This window comes from Mus caroli, unplaced genomic scaffold (assembly GCF_978045245.1).
Source record: "Mus caroli unplaced genomic scaffold, Mus_caroli_1 scaffold_10, whole genome shotgun sequence".
Taxonomy (NCBI): domain Eukaryota; kingdom Metazoa; phylum Chordata; class Mammalia; order Rodentia; family Muridae; genus Mus; species Mus caroli.
In genome coordinates, this window is record NW_028227265.1 from 46,706,922 (window position 1) to 46,729,143 (window position 22,222).

Genomic DNA, 22,222 nt, shown 5'->3' on the forward strand with positions numbered 1-22,222 from the left:
AACAAAAGCACGGAACTGATTACTTCTTCTGCCTATGTTGGAGCAGCTCATCTCAGAATAACCTTCCCATAATGATAATGAGTCAATGTAAGATGTGCATCTGGCTGGACAAACAATTCAGTGATTAAGTACATCTGCTGTTCTTGTAGAGGATCCATATTTAGTTCTCCATGCCTATGCCTGGGGCCTTAGAACTCCCTGTAACTCTAATTCCAGGGTCATCCAACACCCTCTCCTGGCTTCTGTGGACCTTTCCATGCACACAATGCATGTACACTCAGGCACATTCACGAACACACAGGATTTAAAAAAAACTATTAAAGGACAGGAAAATATAACAGGGCTAGGCTACTTAAGTTGACAGACACAGTGAAGATGTGAAGGACAAGGGGAGCCAAGATCCTAGGAAGAGCCAGACACACTGGATGTATGTCCAGCCCTACATTTGCTGCTGTTTTCCATCTATTTCATGGACTTTGCTAAGTCCAAGTTGGGTCTACAAACACATGAACCAAATAGTAGCAGCCTAGGGTGCAGTCTTACTAGGACAGACTGGGAGAAAAATGGAGTGTAAGTAAGGGCTTCCGAAGTTGCAAGATGGTGAGAGATGAAGAATTAGTGTAAAAGAGAACCAACCGTAGGGTGGTTAAGAATGCTTTTTGGGTGAGGATCAACCCCACAGAAACTTGATGTGCCAGGGTGGAGGGATATCCATGGGACCTCCACCTTCTCAGAGGAGGTAGGGAGTGACTTGTGGGGGGGCAGCAATTGAGATATAAAATGAATAAATAAATATATGTTTAAAAAGAATGATCTGTATGTGGATTCCACATAGTCTCTGGAGACATCATAGCTTGCTCAGTATCAGGTGAAGTGTCATGAATCCAATTAAACTATTGAGGTGCAAAGCTGTCTGGTGATTGACTGGAGGGTCTGATTAGAGGTCAGGCATCGCTGCTTGGGATCTACCAAGGAGAAGCATGCTTGGTAAATCACTGGAGAACGATGCTCTCAGAGTCAGAGCAGCCATCATCAAACCTTCATGGAGGGACCACAAATCTCCAGACTGACAGCACTAGTCACACGGGGGCTGAGGGACAAAGGCTGGAGGAAATGTTCTCTAAACACAGAAGAAGGCCCCCCTCCCAGTCGTGCACATCACGTACTGGTGATCTCGAGGAAGAAAGCAGGACTTGGGCACTGGGTGTATCTCACCGGCAAAATAAAATTAGAAATCACAACTTAATCGGTCAGATAAAGAGCTGAACTTGATGACCACTAAAATCTCCCATCAGTGAAAATCTGATTTTGTTTTGTGCTTATTTTGAAAGTAATACAGTAATGTATGGGCACTTTTGATGCCACAGACAGAAAAAAAATATAGATCAAAATTCCTTTTGCACAATTAGACCTTTCTTGGCCTATCACAACAGAGCTCTGTGCAAGAGCAAAGCCACATGCATATACTTAGAGGTGGAGATGGAGAGTCATTAATGCTTTCTCTAAGAATTTTACAAATGCAGTGTACCAGGATTGGTGCCGAAATAAGCAACAGAAGAGACACTAAAAGTGGACAAGCCAGTTACTGAGTCTGAAGAGCCACAAATGCCATCACAGAAGGTCGGATTTAAAGTCAAGATGGTAGCAATTTGATGAGCAAGTGAAACTGTTCTGGGACTGCACAGATCAGGCATAGCCAGGCACAGTCACAACCTAAGCTACTTTACACATGTAGACACCTTTAATTCACACGATGGCATCCTGTCACTCACTCATCCTGACTTTGAAATAACATTTTCAAGTAAGGGGATGATATGGGTTTGCACATGTAATACTAATGTATACATTTTGGAAAATCACAGGAAGAGAATATAAATAGAATGATTTTTTTGTAAAAGTAAAATTAGCATTTCAGTATGAAGAATTTGCATAGGCCTCTTTTATATTAATAGCATTCTGGGTAGGAGTGGAACTCATTTCTTCAAGAACTCCATCACGTTTGACTAGCAAGAGTATATCATTCTATGAAAACTGTAACTATTAATTCAGCCAAAATATACAGTCAAGGAGTATAATCTATCAAAGGTATTACCATGTACCCTGGGGGCAAAGCGTTCCTTGTGGAATAATTATAATAAGAAGTGCATCTTATTCAACAAAAAGATATGGAATTCTGCAAATATACCTTAAATAGAAATGCCAATGGAAAATTGTTACATTACTTAATTTTTGTGGGAAACAGTATGTCCAGACAGCTTATTAGCTTTAAGAAAATCTGCCCCTATAAAATACTGTAAACATGAAATCCCTGGTGAATTAAAAACATCATACATCTTGTGACATATCTGAAACTCTGCATGCTCTAGATTAAGATCACAGCTTTTCTGCTCTTAGGTAAACCTGTGACTATGGACACATTTTCCTGTGGAAGAGGGTGGGGAGGGTTAGTCTAGCTGCATCAACTGTGGGCTTCACACGCGGCTGCACAACTAAATGTGGTAATCACACAAAATGCCAAAGATTATAAATTCACAGTAGCCCCAAATTAATTCAAAATGAAACGCATAATGAATCCAAAGTATGTTTGGCTGCAATCACCTGTGCTGCATCTAGAGACTTCACTGCAGCCCCTGTTCTGAACACACAACACACTCACTTTGCACAGCACACCCTACCCAGCATGCAACATCAATCTTAGTGCCCGAAACACATCAATTTCAGTCCAGTGTGTGCTATGAACTGCAGGGCTTTTGCTGCACTTGTTAAATTTTCTGCTCTTACAGAAGCACAATGGTTCAATGATGGGAAAGAAAGATGTGATTTTTTTTCTACTGTTATTCTTCAGCATGTAAGTATATTAGCTTATCTTTATATTATACTATATTAGACTCCTTGGTCTTAAAAATTACTATCCTGTGGGGCTGGAATGTTGGTTCAGTAAGGACTTGCTCCCCAAAGCATGGTGACCCAAGTTTGGATCCCCAGCACCAGGTAAAAGCCAGGTGTGACAGACATTGTATTGCTTATCTGTAATTCCCATGCTGGGAGGAGAAGGTGGATCTCTACACCCCATTATCCAACCAGCCTAGCCAAACTGATGAGCTCCAAGTGCAGTGAGAGACCATATCTTAAAGAATAAGGTAGGATGTGACTGAGGAAGGCACCCAATGTTGACTTCTGGGTTCCATATTCACATGGACACATAGACACATGCACATACCTGTACACCCACACAAAAATACATATTTCTGAAATGACTTTACACATATTTTTGCCATTTTGTACTTTGTGTTGATTCTCAGTACTAATGATACAAAAATCAAAGTACTGATCAGTTCCAAAAGCTGTCAGTAATGTTTATATTCTATATCCTGGATATTAAAGTACCAACAAGATCAGACATACAAGCACATAAGCACATGCGTTCCATTAGGATGCATATCTTATTTTGTCCCCAGTAAGTGGTAAATCATATGTAATCAAAGAATTGGTTAAAAATAAATGTTTTATGATTATCAATAAGTATTTAATTTGTATATCTTTCTGTGCCTATATGCCTGGGATTTCGCATGTTTCTTGCATTGAAAAGGGTTGTAAATTGAAATTATTTGAGTAGGCTTGAGGTAGAGAATATGCTCCCTAGTGTCTCCCTTCTTGGAGTAAACATCGATGCCTCTCCTTTCTGGTGAGCATTTAGCTCAATAAAGGTTTTATGAGCTCCTCTAATAAGTAAGGTGTTAATTAAATATACAAGCCTGATACTGAAAAAAATATATTTGTAGAAAGAATGCCTTGGCTTCTTTTTCCTCCTGAAGAAAATCTGGTTTCCTGAGTGAAGGGGGGCAGAGTATATGGAGGTGGAGGTCTGTGTAGATTAGCCAGTCTGCCCCTCATAGGGTGGCTGCTGACCAGGTTCTCCCCAGTCATCGCCCTTCAAAACCTTTGTGGGAGCTATGCAGACTCCACTCTGGGGAGCTCATGTGTGTACTGCTGTAAGGGGTTTCAGGGGAGTTGTTTAAAGGAGAGTCACTGGGAGGTAGAGAGGATTACATCATACTTATCTGTGGTTGATCCCTGCTGCCAGTGACCCCACCTGCGACCAATAAGACCCACTCATGGATGACTTGAGGTTCCTTGTATACATGTTTTCCCCTGAGCCTGGAGCACAGACCACCACACTTGTAGATGACACACATGGTAGGTACCCTGACAACATCCTATTTCCATTCCCCATTATCTTTAGAAGGGTGACATGTTTGCTGTGCCAGAAATTCTTATTCATCAAAAAAAAAAAAAAAAAAAAGAAAGTTGAATAGAATTTGAGACTGAGACTCATCCAAGGACTCAATGTTTCTCCTTCATTACAGCACAATCTGTTGTTGTTTGCTTATTTATTTTAGAATATGGCAATCACCAAGAAAACTAATCAAGAGCTGAAATCTGTGCTGTGCGCGTGTTTATAGTTTCATATTTAAATTGGTTAAGTGGTAAATGGGATGAACTGCTAATAGGAGACAACAGAAGATTTCTTCACAACCCAGTGCGTTGTAATTGCTTTAACATAGCATTAGAGTATGTTCTAATATATTAACCTACTCAGAAACTTCATTTTAACACCAAATTCCCACCCATTCTCGAATTTGCAAAACCCACTGTAGCAATTACACAACAGCTTTTCAAAAAGTAAGTGCAAAAATGTTGAGCAGGGTTATGCTAAGGTTCAAAATGAATTCTAATTGGCATCACTAAATAAAATGGCCTTTCTTCCTCTTGCTTATATATTTTCACACTATGACTAAATGAGGAAACTTAAATACAAAAGGCTTTTGTAAATAATAGGTTACTACTTAATATACTAGCTCAGTGCAAGAAAGTAGAGATATCAGATAGCAGGAAGCAAAATTACAATAATTATTTAATTAATGAAACTTTCTAATTTAACTGAGTTGAGTTGTAATTAGATGGAGAGGATTTCAACAAAGTCACAAAGGTCAAGAGGCTGAAAAAGGAGTAATGACTTCTTAATCTGCAAAACACAATTTAGGATTAAGCATCCCTTCCCAAGTTCATTGGGCGGAGTCCTAGGAGGTGGGGTAGGGACCCTGCAGATTTGTATTCCTTCCTTTAAATACTTGCTCTTAAAGCCAGGTGCCTCCCACCAAGTGAAAACCACCCAGAGTTAATCAGGACATTGGTTGATATCCTTAAATATTGAGACCCATTGCAAAAATCTATACTAGTTATCAGTGTATAAGGGTTTTGTGCACAGAGCTCTTCAAAGGAAACTAATGTTTATGTGTGTATATTTGTGTGTGTTATTGTTTTGGTATCATTATCAAATTTTCCAGATTTATAAAGTTGATTAAATAATTCTACTTTAAAATTTTGGGGGAAAGAAGTTTCTAATGGCCCAGGATTTGGAACGAGCCCAAACCATCTAAGGCAAGAAGCAAAGAACACTTTTAACAGAAAGGGATTCATGGGAGGAGGAGGCTGGATCGGGTGGAGGGTCAGCAGGCAGTAAGGTCGAGGCGAGACCTCTTGCTTGGTTCCTGACCTACTGAAAGGTCCTTGTAAAATCTAACTAGGAGAGTGCTTGGCTTACATCTATATTTTCAAAAGTGTGTGGTGTGCTAACTGGGGAGTGGACAGGAATAGTAACTGTCCACTATGGGAGGGAGGATAGAAATCCAGGAAGCTATGAGCACTTGAACTCATATGGTAATAATTCTGGTGGTCAGGTGACACTGCCTTCAGAACACATTTCTTGTAATGATTGATCATCCTAGTTCACCTGTATTCAATTCTCAGAATTGCTCTGTTGCTACCTTACATCCTGTAAGAGACAATAGCTCTGAGAGAGCATGCTATGTTCATTTTACAAACAGGACTCCAAAGTTGGGGTTAAAGTTTGGCTTCCTGAGCTCTCAGGCATCAGGCCCAGCCAGACATTCCGTTCTTAGAGCAGCCTCTTGCCTTTCCCCTTCTAGAAAGGTGGCAGGCAGGAAAAGCATGCTCACCAGGTGGCTGACTGCCGACTTCTGTCTCCAGTCCTCTACTGCTTTGGTGCCATGAGCCATCTCCTCCACCACTGTCTATTCTGCACCCTATCCTCAGTTCTGACAACGATATGAGAGAGATGAGGATCTGTCCTAGTGGTAAAATCAATGTGGTATTTCACCCTTGTCAGAGTGAAAGACAAGAAAATCAATCAATAATTAGCTTACCAACGATTTAAATCAAACGTCTTTTCACTTCATCATTTTGCACAATCATCCATGGCTCACTGAAGTTGAAAACTCACTGCACGCTCTCTAGCACTCACTGTGCACACCATCTCTTGAGCTCATTGCTGGTTGCCAAAATCCCGTTATTACTGTGAAGCTACTAATTCACAATTCAATAATATTTACTGAACAGGTGGCCTCCATCATTTTATCGCTTTAGTCCTTGAGAAATTAATAAATTAAAACTACTACGTGTTTTCAAGTGGGATTTTGAAACTCTCAAAACAATCATGTAATTTCTTTACACCATTAATAATGAACCATGTGATAGAAGAACTTCAGGAGAGAAGAGGGCAGGCAGGGTGCCGAGATGTTACAGTTGGGTAGGAGTAAGAAGCTTGGGTGGCACTCACAGTAGGATGCTGACGGATAAATAACAATAATATATCGCCCATCTTAAAAAACAAGGAGAATAAACTTGGAACATTTATCCTATAAGAAAATGATAGATGTTTGAAGATACTTTTACCCTGGTTCAAACAACACAATGTATACATATAGTGAAATACCACATTATGCCACATTCATATATGTAGATTTTATGTATCAGCTAGAATATATAAAATTAATTAACACACCCATGTTATATAGCTGAGAAAAAATAAGTTAATATAACATAGGGATTCCATGGGGTGGGGACTGGAAAGTCTTTACTTTGCATCTTACAATCCTTGGAAGAGGGGACTCGAACTACATGATTTTATTTCTTGTAATATTTTTGTAAGGATTAAAAGACAGCACTGAGTTGCAGCAGCAGCAACAAAACAACCTTGTGGGGACTTTCGTCTGGAGCAGTGGCTGTCAATCTTGGCTGTCAAGCATCATCCCAGGGCTTACCTCTTGCCACACCGATCATATCAGGCTCTCTGGAGACTGGTCTGGGGAGTAACAATTTTCAACTTTGCTGCTGATTCCAGTTTGCAACAAGGGGGAGGAAACTGATGGAAACCAAGATCCTATTCAGGAGGGTCCAATGATAGAAAATGAGAACCAGAAGAGGGGAGTGGCCTTCTAGGGGTACAAATGAAAATGGAGCTTCCTGAGAGCTACTGCTCTTTTGCACTTTTTTAGCCCCAGACACAGAACTACGTAGTGAGGTGGCGGGCAGGACAGTCATAGCTGGACGGTTCTATCATTTCCTGCTTTGGATTCTCCGTCTCCTGTGACTCGTAGCAGCTGCCAAACTATTCCAGTTTGTAGCCATAAGCTGGGATGAGACTGCTCAGTGTCAGCATCACCACCAATGACTGAAACATGGTGTTTCCTCCAATGAGAGCACGCAAAGAGTTCACTAACCAGCTATCAGACAGAACAGACACCCCAGAGACCTGCTCTGCAGCCAAACTTGGAAAGCCTTTGACTAGTGGAGCTGTTCTGGAACTTGAGCTGCGCTACCTCAGGAGGTTCCATCGATGTCAGAGGGAGGCAAAAGTACCACAGAAAAATATAGTCTATCAAAGAAAATCTAAAATATAGCATTAACATTTTAAAATCTCCAAATACATATATTTGCACAATATACATACAATACATTCTTCATTTGGTAAAAAATATTCAATATAATGAAGCGAGTAAATAAACAGAGGGATAGTTCTGCAGTTAGAGAGCACATGGTGCTCTTCTAGAGGACCTAAGGTTCGCTTTCCAGCATCCACACAGTGGCTTACAACGGCCCATAACTCTAGTTCCAGGGAATCCAGGGCCTTCATTTGCCCTCAGCAGTCACAAGGCAAACACATGGTGCAGGCAAAACAATCACACTGAAGTCAAGATTTACACTAATTTTTATCTGAAGCAAAGCAAATGACTGATTTGTCTGTTGAATGCATTAAGTAATATGTCTACATTTTCTTCCTTAGCTCCAGATAGCAAATAATAATGTTTATATGTGCATATTATACTTGTATGTGTGCATGTGTATACGTATGTATCACTTCCTTTTGTATCATTGTGACACCGTGACCAAGGCAACTTATAGAAGGAAGGGTTTATTTGGGGCGTATCACTCCAGAGGGATAGGACTCCACTGTCACAATAGTGAGGCAGTGATGAGCCATGCACCGAATCAAGCAGGCACTACAGCAGAAACCGCTGACCACAGCATCTCCAACCAAAGCAGCAAGCAAAAGCACCACACTGGAAGGGGCACATGGCTTGTGAAACCTCAAACCTCACTCTCAGTGACACACTTCCTCACTGTACCCAAGAAATGTCACCAACTGGGTATCAAGTATTCAGATGCCCTCAAATATAAGAGAGATCTCTTTCAAACCACCACAATGTATAAATGAGTAATTTTACTTTTTATTTTTACTTTTGTTTTCTTTATGGTTCTTCAAGACAGGGTTTCTCTGTATACCCCTGGCTGTCCTGAAACTCACTTTGTAGACCAGGCTGGCCTTAAAATCAGAGCTCCGCCTCCCTCTGCCTCTCAAGTGATGCTATGCCATCCCTCCCCCCCAGCACTTGAATTAAAATTTTTTAGCCTTTCTTTTTATTAACTGAATATGGGTGTTCCATCTGTGTGTATGGATGTACACCATATGGAGTAGCATGGAGTCAGAAGAGGGCATTGGACCCCTGGGACTGTGTGGGCATCAACCCTGGGTCCTCTAGAAAAACAACCTATGTTCCTGATCACTAGGCCATCTCTTCTGGCCTCACCTTATTTTTAATTTTTTACTTTTCAGAAGAAGCCAGAGACTTTTTAAATCTTCTACCTGGAAACTGCTGCTTGGTAGTTCTAACAAGCAGTATGATGAAACCCTGGTTCTTTGAAATTTTGTCTATTTGGCATATGTATTTCATTTAAAATAATTTTAAGTACTAGTATATATATTATAAAAATGTTTATTCACCAGTGCACACATCTAACCACAGACACTTTTGATGTCTTATGTTCCTCAGTCTATCACCAGCATGCCCTTTTCTTCTTAGATGAAAACTGAGCCAGGAACCTACTTTTCTCTTTCACACGATGGATACACATTTGTGGTAGGAGTTTCAAATGAAACTCTAATGGACTACATGTATATGAGCCAAAGGATAAGAGAATGGGAGTTTAATGTCAGAATTAGGTTTTCCTGTGAAATTAAGATCACCATATAATGTAATCCATCTTTCTGGTCTCTAGGTTACTTAGCAATATTTACTGAGCCCTGTCTGTGTGTTGAGGGCTCTTCAAGCCTTGGGAAACTTAACCATAAACAAAGAAAGGTCTAGAAGTCTTGCTTTCATGGGGCTTAGGTTCTGTCAGATGATGGTGATGAGGTCAATAGTGGTACAAAGATGAAAGGTATTCTAAGGGTGAGGATCCGTGGCTGCTGCTGTTCTTACTGGAGAGGGCAAGGGTGCACTTGTGTTGAGGCCAGCGAGGGAACAGACCAAAGGGACAGTTAGCTCTGGGGCATCAGGAAAAGACGAATATTCTAGAAACTTTACCGATAAATGAAGAGCAAAACATATTTTTCTGTCCCCCCTACCTGCTGGGAACTACATTTCTGACGTCGATGTAGTGTGTTTGTCATGGTGTGGTAGCCAGATGAGTCACTTCTTTAGGAAGTAGGGAGAAGAAAATAAAAGGAAAAGGGGAGAAAATGGTGTGTGTGTATGTGTGTGTGTGTGTATGTATGAACATGTGTATAATGTGTGTGTGCACACACACATGCACACTGATTGTATGCCTAAAACCCCTCTTTGCTTTGTATACAGTACATCAGTGAATGATGCAAAAGCTACAATTGAGACATACCAAGCTGATTGGTTAAAAAATAGAGGATTTCCTAGGAACCTACATCTTAATATGGGTGCCTATTACCATACCCTAGCATAGGCACCATATACACTGTCCTAGAAGTCATTCATTAAGTACAACATTATTTTTAATTTAAAAATCCCCATTGTTATTAAGCATATGTCTACACCTTGCATATGAAAGTGCCAAGCACACCAGAAGGCCAGGTCCTGCTTCCTGACAAAGGGGCTTTCTGCACAACATTGTGCATCATGGGACAAGCCAACCAGAAAACAAAACCTTATGTACAGAAATTAATTCATCCTTTGAAACAATGAGGAAAAAATAATTTTCTTGCATTGTAAGAAAACTAGGAGTTTGAGCTTAGCGATGACTCAATGTGTAAAGGTATTTGTTGCCAAGCCTGGGGACCTGAGTTCAGTCATATGCCTACATGGAGGAAGAGAGCCATCTCTCAGAAAGTTCCCCTCTAGTCTCCACACACAAGACATGGCATGTGGACTCCCACACATGTAGCCACACCCACACCCCCACACTAAATAAATAAATAAATAAATAAATAAATAAATAAATAAATAATGGAGGAAAGAAAGAATAAGATTAGCTCTAACCACGAGTGTTAACATTTTTATTGTACTATAGGAAGCACATTTATCTTATCACAAATTAAACCTGTAAATGATTAGTCATCCAAGTTTAAAATAAGAGCCCATGTATCCTGAACCCATTAAAAGGCCTCCATTTAGCACAGCACTCATACCTAGAGCTTGGAACAGTCCTGCCTTGTAATCTGACTTGTTTCTTGGAGTTTTGTATTACAGTAAACCCTTAAGGCTTGAGATACTCTAAAAATTTGAATTTCACCTTAACTAAAATTTAGCATCTCTCAACTTAGGAAAGATGCAGGACCCCAACATCTTTTAGTCACTAAGCAGTAGTAAGATCCTCTTTAGAGTATATAAAAAATGAAGCACCTCTTTGGGGAACAAACTAAGGACTTTTAGGTGTTATCAAATACCAGTTCTTTTAATGCTGCGGTTCCCAATGAGAACTGTGACTGCAATGGCTGAGCTTCTTCCTTTTAAATGAGGAGACTAGCTTCGAAGCCATTAACTCCACCCCAGAGGTGTGATTGCCCCTTTCCAAAAGCTACAAGGATGAGTTCTGCAGAAAAAGCTCCAAGCTCTTTCATGATCTTTCTAGATTTCATGGCCAATAAAATTTTCTTTCTGGAGAATTCAGGGGATTTCTACAGCGAGAGAAACCTGGAATGATGACCAAATTCTTACTAATGATTAGGAAGAGGGGGGTAGGAGTCCTTCCAAATCCCCCACACAGAGATTTCTATGACTGAAAATGAGTAAACCGGTTATTTAGTTTCTGGAAATGCCTAGGCCATATAAAGTTACACTGCCAAGAATGTTATTTAACACCGCTGATGAATTATGGTCTTCAATAACAGAGGTTGCAATTCCTGGCTTTTGGACTGCTGTCTGCCAGGAACAATGGGGGAGAACTATGAGTTTAGTGTAAAATAAACAAGGACACAGAAACCAACTGGGAGGGTGATTGGGTGTGCGAACTGAAGGCCAAGCATAAACGACAGAGCTTAGTTATGAATCTTAACAGAAAGCTGAAGTGAAGGCAGACAGCTAAACAGCAGATCATGTGATCTCAGGCCTGGGAAGGCCCTTAAGGAGTTACTGGTACTGGAACACCGGGACTGATACTTCCACAATGCCCTGGGTTCCTAGTCTGGCCCAGCCCAGTGCCAGAGAAAGATTGGCATCTCAAAGAAACCCCTTTCGTTTCTAAACACTTTTACCGTGCAATTGTCTTGCCTTCTCCGAACCATGACTGTTTCTTGCAATTCCATCTTCCCACCCGTAGTGGGATTGCGATAAAGCTGAGGCTGCAAACAAGGTCAACTTGTGCAGAGGTTGAGAGCACAAGCAAATGGAGCTGGCCATGAAAGGTGTTGGGGACTTAGGCCAGCTAGAGAGTGTGGAACACATGCTAGAGGCAGCCTACTTATTGCCAAGGAGGGAGACAGGCATGTGACTGGTTTTTCTGATCAACAAAATTTGAAAAATTGAATTTTAGTTGCTATATCCTGATGTTTTAAAGCATAAAGAATACACTTCTAATAGTTTTTAGAGATCAAGTCATCCAAAATTTACATTCCATGAAGAGAAAAACTGCAACCAAAGACAGACACTGAGCCAGGCCAAATGATGAGCTGGAGGCAGATGTGGAGGAGGAGCACTTAAATGTAAGGTCCTGTCTCTACATCAGACATGCCGCTCTACAGTTGGTGATGGCTTTGCCTACAGATGTATTAACACACTGTGAAACAAGAATGAAGCCTACAACATTGTCCTGTGCTCAGTGTTAAGGGACCACTGTTCACAGCCAGTTTTTGCAATAGCTTTTGAGTTGAGAGGAAGCCTGAGGAAATGGCTGTGAGCATATTTCTAGGCTATGAGCATCGACTCCATGGGCAGACAACCTGCATCTGTGGCTTAGTTCTATGGCTTAGCTCTATGGCTTACTGTCTGTGTGGTCAGGTCATCTGTAGAAATGGGAATGGTTAAGAAGCTATTTCAGCAGTGTCAAAGTTAAACACAAAAGTTCTTGGGTTATCCCAACACAGAGTACAGATGACTTGGTCCACATTAGCACTAAAGAGCTATGGTATGATGAGAGATGAGTGTGGATCTTAATGGAGAATATAAAATAAAACTGCATGGTCGACACTTTAGAAACCCGATAGCTCTAAAAACTGATTTCAGCAAGGCAGCTAGCTCCTATATGGAGGTCAGGGCAGAAGCCATTAAAGCAAGGGTCATCAAGGTAGCAGAAACCCATGCAGTAAAGTATTAGGACAAATCTGCCTGCACAGGCAGGACTTCTATTATCTCCTTGCCAATTCTAAACTTTTGAGAAGTCACGAGTGTGTATATATTCTCTATCTGCCTCTTATGCAAGAACTGCAGAGGATCTACAGCTTCTGCAGCCTCCCTTCTCTCCCTCATCTCTCAGGTGCCATCAAAATCCTTCCCAGGCAACTGGAAATTTATTTATCTCTTAACCATGCACTAGTGATCGATAAACACAAAGCTAACAACTAAAGCCTTTGAAACAGGGGGAAGTATAACTTCTTCCAGATGGTAACTCAGATACAGAGAACGGCACACTTGGGGGATTCACCGCAGGTACCATGTATGTTCTCAATCTGGTGACAATGGCTTCAGCCTAGAGAAGGCACAGGTGTAATCAGAGAGCCATAAGAAGCTCTCCAATTATCAAGAGAGCCCAATATTCTCTTTCCCACAATGGAGGTGGCCAGTGGAAATGGGTGACTGCTCTGTCTCTGAGCATTAAGGTCATGAGAGGCTTGGTCAGCCAGGGGATTTGGTGGTTTATTCCACAGTTTCTGCTTGTTACTGTGTGCCACCAGGTTATGAGTTAACACTGGGGCTTTGGAGATGCCCCAGAGGATCAAGTGTTTGCAAATATGGCAACCAGGGTTCAGATTCCCAGCAACCACATACAAAAGTTACACCAGAGAGTGGAGGCAGGAGGATCGTAGGGACTGCTAACCAGCCATCCTACCCAAAATGGCAAATCCCACGGCCAGTGAGAGATCCATGCCAAGTTCTAGCTCAGAGTAACTAAGATACAGGTATCTACATACGAGCCCATAAAATTCACACAACAAGAAGTTCAGACAGATGCTGCTATCCTCTGTCACAGCATAGGATCCTCAATCCCTGAAAGGTTGACTAAATTGTTTAAAGTCACTCAGCATGAAAACAGCAGAGGCTTACAAGACTAAACCTGTGCTCCAGTTAACAGGCTCTCTACAAAGGCCTATAGAATGTTTGATGTCCTTCCCTCAAAGGACACTGGAGGAAGGCTCTTGGGCAGGCATCAGATCACCTCCAAGAGCTCTCACTGTCTTTATATGTATTTAGATCTTCGCGTCAAGGCTTGCACAGGGGAGACAGTGTTCCTGGACAGCCCTGTGCTCCTGTCTGTGGACACATTCTCTAGAGGTGCTGTACCTCCTCCCACTCTATTGAAGGCCTGTAAATACAATTTTACCCACCTCTAAGGACAAAAGCTACATGAATTAAGTCTCGGAAAGAACAACGAATGGCTGATGTAAGGAGAAGGAGAACAAAACGAAAGGGGAAAGATGACTTGATAGCATGTTTTAAAGAAGTCACTGTTAAGTCAGGTCCAGTGGCACAGGGTTCTGCAGCTGGTGCTAGAAGTTTGTGAGTTTGCAGGCAGTCTAGGCGGTACAGCAAGACCATGTCTACCAAAAAGTAACTGTCATCAGAATGGAGCTGTAAGGAAGATACTGACCTTGATTAAAAGTTAACCATAAGCTACATAAGATACATAACCTTGATTATGGTTAACCATAAGCACCAATGAGGAGGTTCCATAGCTGATACCTTGTGACTACTGGAAGGGATCAGAAGTGACTTAGACACTTAAGAAATGCCCTCCTCTGCTTTCTATTGCCACAGTCAAAAGCAGCCTGGGGAGGATAACATGTTCATCTTATAACTACCATATCATAATCCATCATTGGGGAAGTAAGGGCAGGAATTAAAACATGGAGACAGAGACCATAGAGAAAGAGTGCTCAGTGGCTCGCTTGGCAGGGCCATGTTACATATACATGCCTGGGTCACCTGCTCAGGCATGACACTGACCACTTCAGGTTGGGCCCTCCCACATCAATCACTAATCACAAATATACCTGATAGACTTGCCTAAGGCCAATCTTATGGGGCATTCTCTCAACTGAGGCTTCCTCTTCCTAAATGACCCTAGCCTGTGCCAAGTTGTCAAAAAACTAAGGAGCACGAGGAAGGGATCTGTCAGTTCCTTAAAAGTCATAGAGTGGCCATGTAACACAGAAATTCTGCTTCTCAATATAAACCTAGGAGAAACACACACACACATACACACACACACAGACACACACACAGACACAGACACATACACAGACACACAGAGACACACATAGAGAAACACACACATATACACACACACAGAGACACACACATATACACACACATACACACACAGACACAAACACACAGACACACACACATATACACACACATACACACACACAGACACAAACACATACACACACAGACACACACAGACAGACAGACAGACAGACAGACAGACACACACACACAGGCACACAGGCACAAGAATGTACATAACAGCACCATTCATAAAAATCTCAAAGTAGAAATGACCCAGTTCCCATCAAGTGACAATAAATAAAATGTGGAATGCTTTTTGGCAATAAAAATAAATGAAATAGTAATCGGTGACATTTATTACAACTATGGTGAACAATGGGAAGAGTATGATATGTGAGAAACTAGACCAAATCCACATATTAAAGGACTCAACCAGACTCCATGTGCAAGAGACAAATACATAGAGATGGAAGGGAGGGAGGGAGGGAGGGAGGGAGGGAGGGAGGGAGGGAGGGAAGGAGGGAGGGAGGAAGGGAGGGAGGGAGGGAAGGAGGAAGCAGTTATGGAAGATTTTCAAAACCATGAATTCAGAAAAAGAAGAAACTGAAAGAAGGCACATAGGAGAGAGAGGGGTGAAGAGAAAGGGGGATAGGGAGGGGAAGAGAGAGGGGGAACAGAAAAGGGGTGGGAAGCTGGGCAGTGGTGGCACATGCCTTTAATCCCAGCAGAGGCAGGCAGATTTCTGAGTTTGAGGCCAGCCTGGTCTACAAAGTGAGTTCCAGGACAGCCAGGGCTATACAGAGAAACCTGTCTCGAAAAACCAAAAAGAAAAAAAGAAAGGAAAAGAAAAGGGATGGGAGAGAGGGGAGAGAGAGGGAGTGGTAGAAGAGAGGGGAGAGAGGGGAAAGAGAGAGAGAGAGAGAAAGAAGAGAGAAGGAGGGAAGAAATAATTTAGTTGAATTTGTCTCTGTCTGGTAATTAGGGCTCAATCACAGCAGATGATAAACACTATATGTAGGCTCCAAAATTCCAAACCCAAGCCTTCTCTCCCCCAAGCTGTTGTCTCCTCAAATCAGGGCATTGATGAAGAAGTATGGCAAATATTAGCTTTTGATTTTCCTCTAAACTCAGGGACTGGATTAAAAAGGCCACAACCATGTCCCCTGGTGCCCTGCAATCTGAGCACACGAAATAACCATATTCCATCAACATCTAACCTGTATATGGTTTCCTAAGTGGATTCCCAAGTCTGACTCATATTTAATGAGGAGAAACTTGAGCCTTCAGGCCCTACAAGAAAGTGTAGGACATTGATTGACAGTGAAACTCATATGCTCACCTTGGTCACACGAATCACAGTCCTGTAGAAGTCTCCTCCTCTGACTAATGTGGGAATGTGTCCAAGGCATAACAGGGAGTTCAAAAATAACAGCAGACACCACTTTTATTTTATTTTGGCATGGAGAAATATTACATTAACTTTTAGACTATCACCAGCCCTTTCCTTCTTAGTATGCCTTAAGCATCCTTTGTGTAGAAAATCAAATTATAGTTTTCTTCAACACTGGTGAGCCATTAATTGATCCAGTGTGTCTGCTGTTCTGAAAGTGGTTTCTTAGACAGGAACAAAACGATAACTATGGTGCTGTGCACAGAGAAGCTCAGCTTAAGATTCCACACTCACACACAGAAAAAACATTTATGGAGCCCTTAAATTTCACTAACAACCTTGGTGTTTACAGATCCCAGAATAACTCCTGCATGCCCTACTTCCACTCCCTGAATCTATATTTTCCATATTAAATGTTAATTGAAAGATACCTTACATGACTTGGATACTCTTCCGTAGTGCAAATATCCTTGGAGATCAAGTTTAAGCAGGGGCCCTATGACTCAAGGTCAGAGTGCAGGTCTCTCCCTGGGAGAGTGATTGTGCTCAAGGAAATGTCTCTAACGTGCAGGGTCAGAAGTTTTCTAAGAAGGTAACGGCTTTTCCTCATGAAAACCATGCTGTTTTCTGGCTCGTTTTTCATTTTGCCTGTTTTCCAGAAAGTTAACAAATGCCCTTGACTACAACAGCTGGTGTTGGTTACTCTGGGCAAACTAATTGTATATTTCACGAATAGATGCTATGAACTCTTGAAAGAGAGCTCTGTCTCTATAGAAAATATGTCTGCACGTACAGCCAATCTGCATGCTCCACCCCAGTTCTTTGCTTATTAGAAGCTTGGGCTTTAATTGCAACAATTGTTCTGATTGGACGACTCTGCCCAGAACAACACTCCAGTCATTTCTCCCACATCCTGCTTGCAGGAAATGCTGTGAGGGGAAAAAAGGACCCACCTCTCAGGTACCCCTGCCCAAGCTTGCACTCAAAGAAGGCAGTTTCCTATAACCAGTGGCTTGTGCTAATAAATATGAATAACATAATCTTGTTGCTTCTGTTACTTCTCTCACCAAAACACTGTTTATAGACTGTGTTGAACTGGGGCAATCATGCTTATTTTTAGTCCTGGCCCCTGTGGTCACTGACAAAGGTCTTTCTTGAGTGCATCTTATAACCAGGCAGGCAAAAGACGACACAGCAGTAGAAAGTAATTCTAACTTTGTGGCTATTCTTGGCTTGTTGGGCATTGCAATGTTTCACCCATGCTCCCCGTCAGTCCATCTCTCTAGATGACAACCCGGCAGAGCTTTGAATATTATTTACTTATGGTCTCAGCAAGGGGAGGGGCTCCGGAGAAGGGCTGAAACCTGACTTGTGAGAGCAGTTTGCAGATGGTCAGCTGCAGACAGGTAACTTGACCTGCCTCTTGATACACAAACACTTGCACCAGGTATGTATATCTAATGCACACAACGAAGCGCAGAGACAAGTTATCAGAACTTCCGGTTCCAAACAGGTGCTGAAACGGGTCACTAACAAGAACAAGATCCCAGCCCTGTTTCCCAAATCTCACTTCCCAAATTCTCCTGGGAGAAGACACTCCACCACTGTGAACCCTCTCCCGAACCAGACTCTCTGATACTCTCCCAACATACTGAAACCTCTCATGCTTGTAACCTGTCCCCCAAGCGACGCACAACAAAACTTAATAGGTTCATACATAAGAGACTGGTCTCTGGTGCTGCACGGACTTCCCAGGCAGAGGTGCCCCGGAGGCGGTGCTAGATCTCCCTAGACGCTTCTCGGGCTCCCCTCCCCCACGTCCGCCAGGCACCCCCGGGGTTGCTCACCTGCGTGGGGCATGGTGATGGTCTCGTTTGTGTTGGAGCCCACGTTGAAGATGACCACAGCGGAGGCGTTCTGCAGGAACGCGTTCCGGATCTTATCCCTGTACGTGCAGTTGCCCTTGGGGATGAGGGCTATCCAGTGCTTGCCGTGGGCCGGCGCGGCGAACTTGGTGTTGGGGTCGCAAGCCAGGCGGTCTTGGGCCGAGCTGGCCATGACCACCTCGCCGCGCGCGTCCTGCTTGGGCGAGTGCTCTCCGTATCGCCCGCACTCGCTCTTCTCCGTGTGCAGCTCCGCGCCGCCACCGCTGCCCGCCACCGCGGCCCCGGGCTCCGGCTCTAAATAGGTGATGTTCACGAAGGCGGTGTACCATTCCTCCTTCTCCGCCACGGTGAAGTCCAGGCAGAGCAGATGCACGAAACAAAAGGAAAGCAGCCATGTTGAGAGAGCCAGACTGCGGCACGCTTGGATGAGAGACATTGTCATCTCTCTCCTCCGGGGTCCCCTCCCCGCCCCCTGCGCCCTCCCCCCGCTCCGTCCCTCCTTTCCCTGCCCGGGTCAACCCCGGGCCGCCGCTCTGGTTCTCCTGTCGCTGCGACTCACTCCCTGGCCGGCGGAGCCCCGGCTGGGACGCGCAGCCGCTGCGGAGACCGGATCCGGGACGAGCGGGAGAAACCCGCCCTGTCCCCTCTCAGCCGAAGCGCGGCGCTGGCATCGGGCTTCCCGAGTGATCGCGGCGCGGACGCGGAGCGGGCGCCGCACACTTGCGGGGGAGTCCGGCTGCCAGGCGTCCTGCTCCTTTGCCCCGCGTCGCCGTCTCTCATAGAGGTGGCGGGGTCCTCGGGTTTGGATGGGGTGGCGGCTCTGCTTGTCGTGGCCGAGCGGGGCGGGGGTGGGGTGCTGGAGATCCCCGGTGCTGGGACTATCGGTCCCGCTGCAGACGCGGAGGTCTCTCGTGTTATGCGTGGGTTCCCTTGAGCAGTGGGCGCTGCGCTTCTGGCCAGACTAGGTGGCTACGCCCGGGACACTCACTTGCCGAGGGAGGGGGAGGTACGGGGCAGATGGGATGGGGGAGAGCGTGAGGAGAGGGATACAGCGTTTTTTGTGTGTCTGTATTTTTGTGTGTGTGTGTGTGTGTGTGTGTGTGTGTGTGTGTGTGTGTGTGTGTGTGTGATGTGTGCGTGCAAGGAGGAGCTTAGTATGATGTCAAAGCTCCTGGGCTCCCCTTGCAACGCTCACTCTGTCTCTCTTCCTGGGCGTCAGCGACCTCTGCTGGGCCTCAAATTCAGGCTTCGATAGTTGGGGGCAAAAGGTAAAAAGACCTTCAGGCCTTTGAATTGGGAACAATTGAGGGAGTCTTACATACAGCAAAGTGCAGGAACCTCTCTGGAACAGCATTTCCGTTTGCTGGAAGATGTGCAGAGACTTCTCTGGTATTTATCCCAGCGCTGATTGGTCATGAGGCCCCTTCCCCGCCCCCCAGACCTGAATATTTGGGACAGTGGCTGTCAGAATTCCAGTTTTAAACCAGGACTGATCAGCATGAATTCAGGAGAGTTTCACATTTATTAAGTCAGGGGTGGGGTCCTTGGTGATGCACACTTTGCTGGTCTAAGGACCAGTCTGTGGTGTGGGTAAAAGTGACTTCTTTCCCTCTCCTCTGGAAGCCAACCCATGGTGTGGCGTTAGTTTTCTTAGAAAATGGACCTCTCCTCATACTTTAAGATTGAGACATTTTGCCACCATCCCCACTTTAATAGCCCTGCGATAGAGGATTCACAGCATCAGTAGGCGGTGTGTGTGTGTGTGTTGGTTACCATTTTAAGCTGTGTTTTCCAGTTGTGACAGAGATTAAAAGAAACCAGTGGAGAACACTTTCCTAGAGTCGTGTTCTAATAGCAGAATTCTTTAACAATTAGATATCTGGTTGGTTGTTACACTTCCTCATTAATGGTTTCCGTAGTTTCAGAAACCAGTAATATAAAATGTCTACTTATTTATACATACACTAATATACTATAAATACACTATATTCTTAATGATTTACATTACATTTTCCACCTGGTTCTCTTTCCTGTGCCTCTCGAGGAGAAGCACTGAGAAGCCCAGCAGTTTTTGTCACAATATACACATCCTAGGTCTGGACATCACAAAACAGAAAATGGATTCTGGATATATCCTATGTCTAAATATAGTCCTCAAAGGACGAAGGATTTGAATGATTATTAGGGGACCAGTTGTTGGTAATAGGAAGGAGTTGTAGGTACAATAGCTCAGACAGGTTGGTGTTTGATGTGTTCAGAAGCCATAGTGAGCTCATCAAGGGTGGAGAGAGATGAGCGATGAAGAGAGTGAAAGAATGAGATGGGAGCAATGGCGGGAAGATTCTAAGTGGCCTTGCAGTTTAACCTGGGTGAGAGGAAGATTCCTGGGAGATGTCTGGACAGAAAACTGTGGTGTTATATGAGAACATCAAAGCTTTATTCTGACAGTACTGGAGGAAGGATAGAAGCAAGGAGGGCACTTAAGGAGCTGCAAAAATAATCTGGGGGGAAAGCCAAGAGAAATGCATGCTGGGGAAATAGCAGAGCATGCTAAGGAGTGACTGGTTCGTGGGGGCTTTGGAGGTGGAGCAGAGTGACTGGCTCGTGGGGGGCTCTGGAGGTGGAGTAGGCACTGTTCTCTGATGCATTTGGTGAGGGTGGTAAGAAAAATACAGAAGTCAGGAAGCAACTGGTGTAGAGAATCTCTTAGATGCATCACCTGTCAATAAATAAAAGTTTATGGCCAATGAGCTGAGGCAGGAAGTAGAAAGTGGGACATTGACAGGAAGAGAGAGAATTCTGGGAAACAGGGAGAGAATAAAGAGATATTCCAGGGAGATGCTAAGAAAGAAGATAAGAAAGAAGCAGCCTGGGACTGAAGGAGAGGTAACTAATCATGAGGAAAACAGAATAGTGTGAATGGATTAAATAAGTTATGAGCTAGTTAAGGAGTGAGCCATGGCTTATGGCCTAGGCATTTATTAGCAAATAATTAGTCTCAGAATTGTCATTCAAATAGCAGGAGACAGGAAAGGAAAAAAAAAAACAGAATTACTTATTTACAAACTAGAGTTGTCATTTTGTAAGATGACCAAGATTGCAAGGGGCACTTTGGGTTTAAGAATCAACAGCTTTAGATGTATTCAGTTTTAGGTACCTAGAGTCACCAAGATGGCAGTTTGATGCAGTTTGCCACATTATTAGGTTATGGAAGAGAGAAGATTAGATCAGAGCATGTGAAGAATTTTTGTTATTATCACACTAATAAGATTGCCAAGTTGTGTTTTTAAGGTTGTCTTCATGAAGCACCAAAGTAAAGGGGGCTCTTTAAGAAATTCTTAAAATAGTAACAGTGATGAGTCCCAACAGGAGGACTCTTTACCAGTCCAAGTTTCTGGAGGACTTCTTGGTGGAGGTAGCAGATTTTCAGGAGGTTTGGGTCTGAGTCAGAAGCAAAGAGCAGCCACACTGAGGAGTGGAGGGTACTTGGTTCTCTGACTACCAGCCAAGTGGATTTTCTGTAGACACTCTCCACCTTGGCAACCATAGTGAGTCTTATCACCATTGTATCCAACATGCTCAAAGAGACTCTGACCTTAGACATTTTACAAAGTGAGTTATGTCACTTACAAATACAATTTACTATGGCTTTACATACATACCTTAATAGTTTAATAGAGGTCTTATGTATAGAAGTTTCGACGTCTGGGTTTCTCTTGTCTTAACTTTTTAAAAAATTTTATCTTGATTGATCAGTCCCACCTAACAAAATTGATGATCATTCATTAGCATGTATCTTTTCATTATAATAAACTCTTAGATAACTTGATCTGCCTGAAAACAAAAGAAATCTTTCAAAACATATTCAGTGAGGCTATGGAAGGGGA

The 22,222-nt window shown here is 43.2% G+C and overlaps 1 protein-coding gene across 3 annotated transcripts in view; it reads right to left on the reverse strand.

The window, feature by feature from the left end:
• Rnf150 (ring finger protein 150) overlaps positions 1 to 19,406 on the reverse strand; it is a 218,915-nt gene extending 199,509 nt beyond the window's left edge. Inside the window, exon 1 of one of the 3 annotated variants that reach the window (XM_029480588.2) lies at positions 18,297 to 19,405. In XM_029480588.2, the coding sequence (XP_029336448.1) occupies positions 18,297 to 18,777 (481 nt within the window). In that variant the 5' untranslated portion in view covers positions 18,778 to 19,405. Of the gene's footprint in view, positions 1 to 18,296 lie in introns of all 3 variants that reach the window. The other 2 variants (XM_021170854.3, XM_085843783.1) reach the window with 2 other exon arrangements.
• Between the last annotated feature and the right edge of the window lie 2,816 nt (positions 19,407 to 22,222).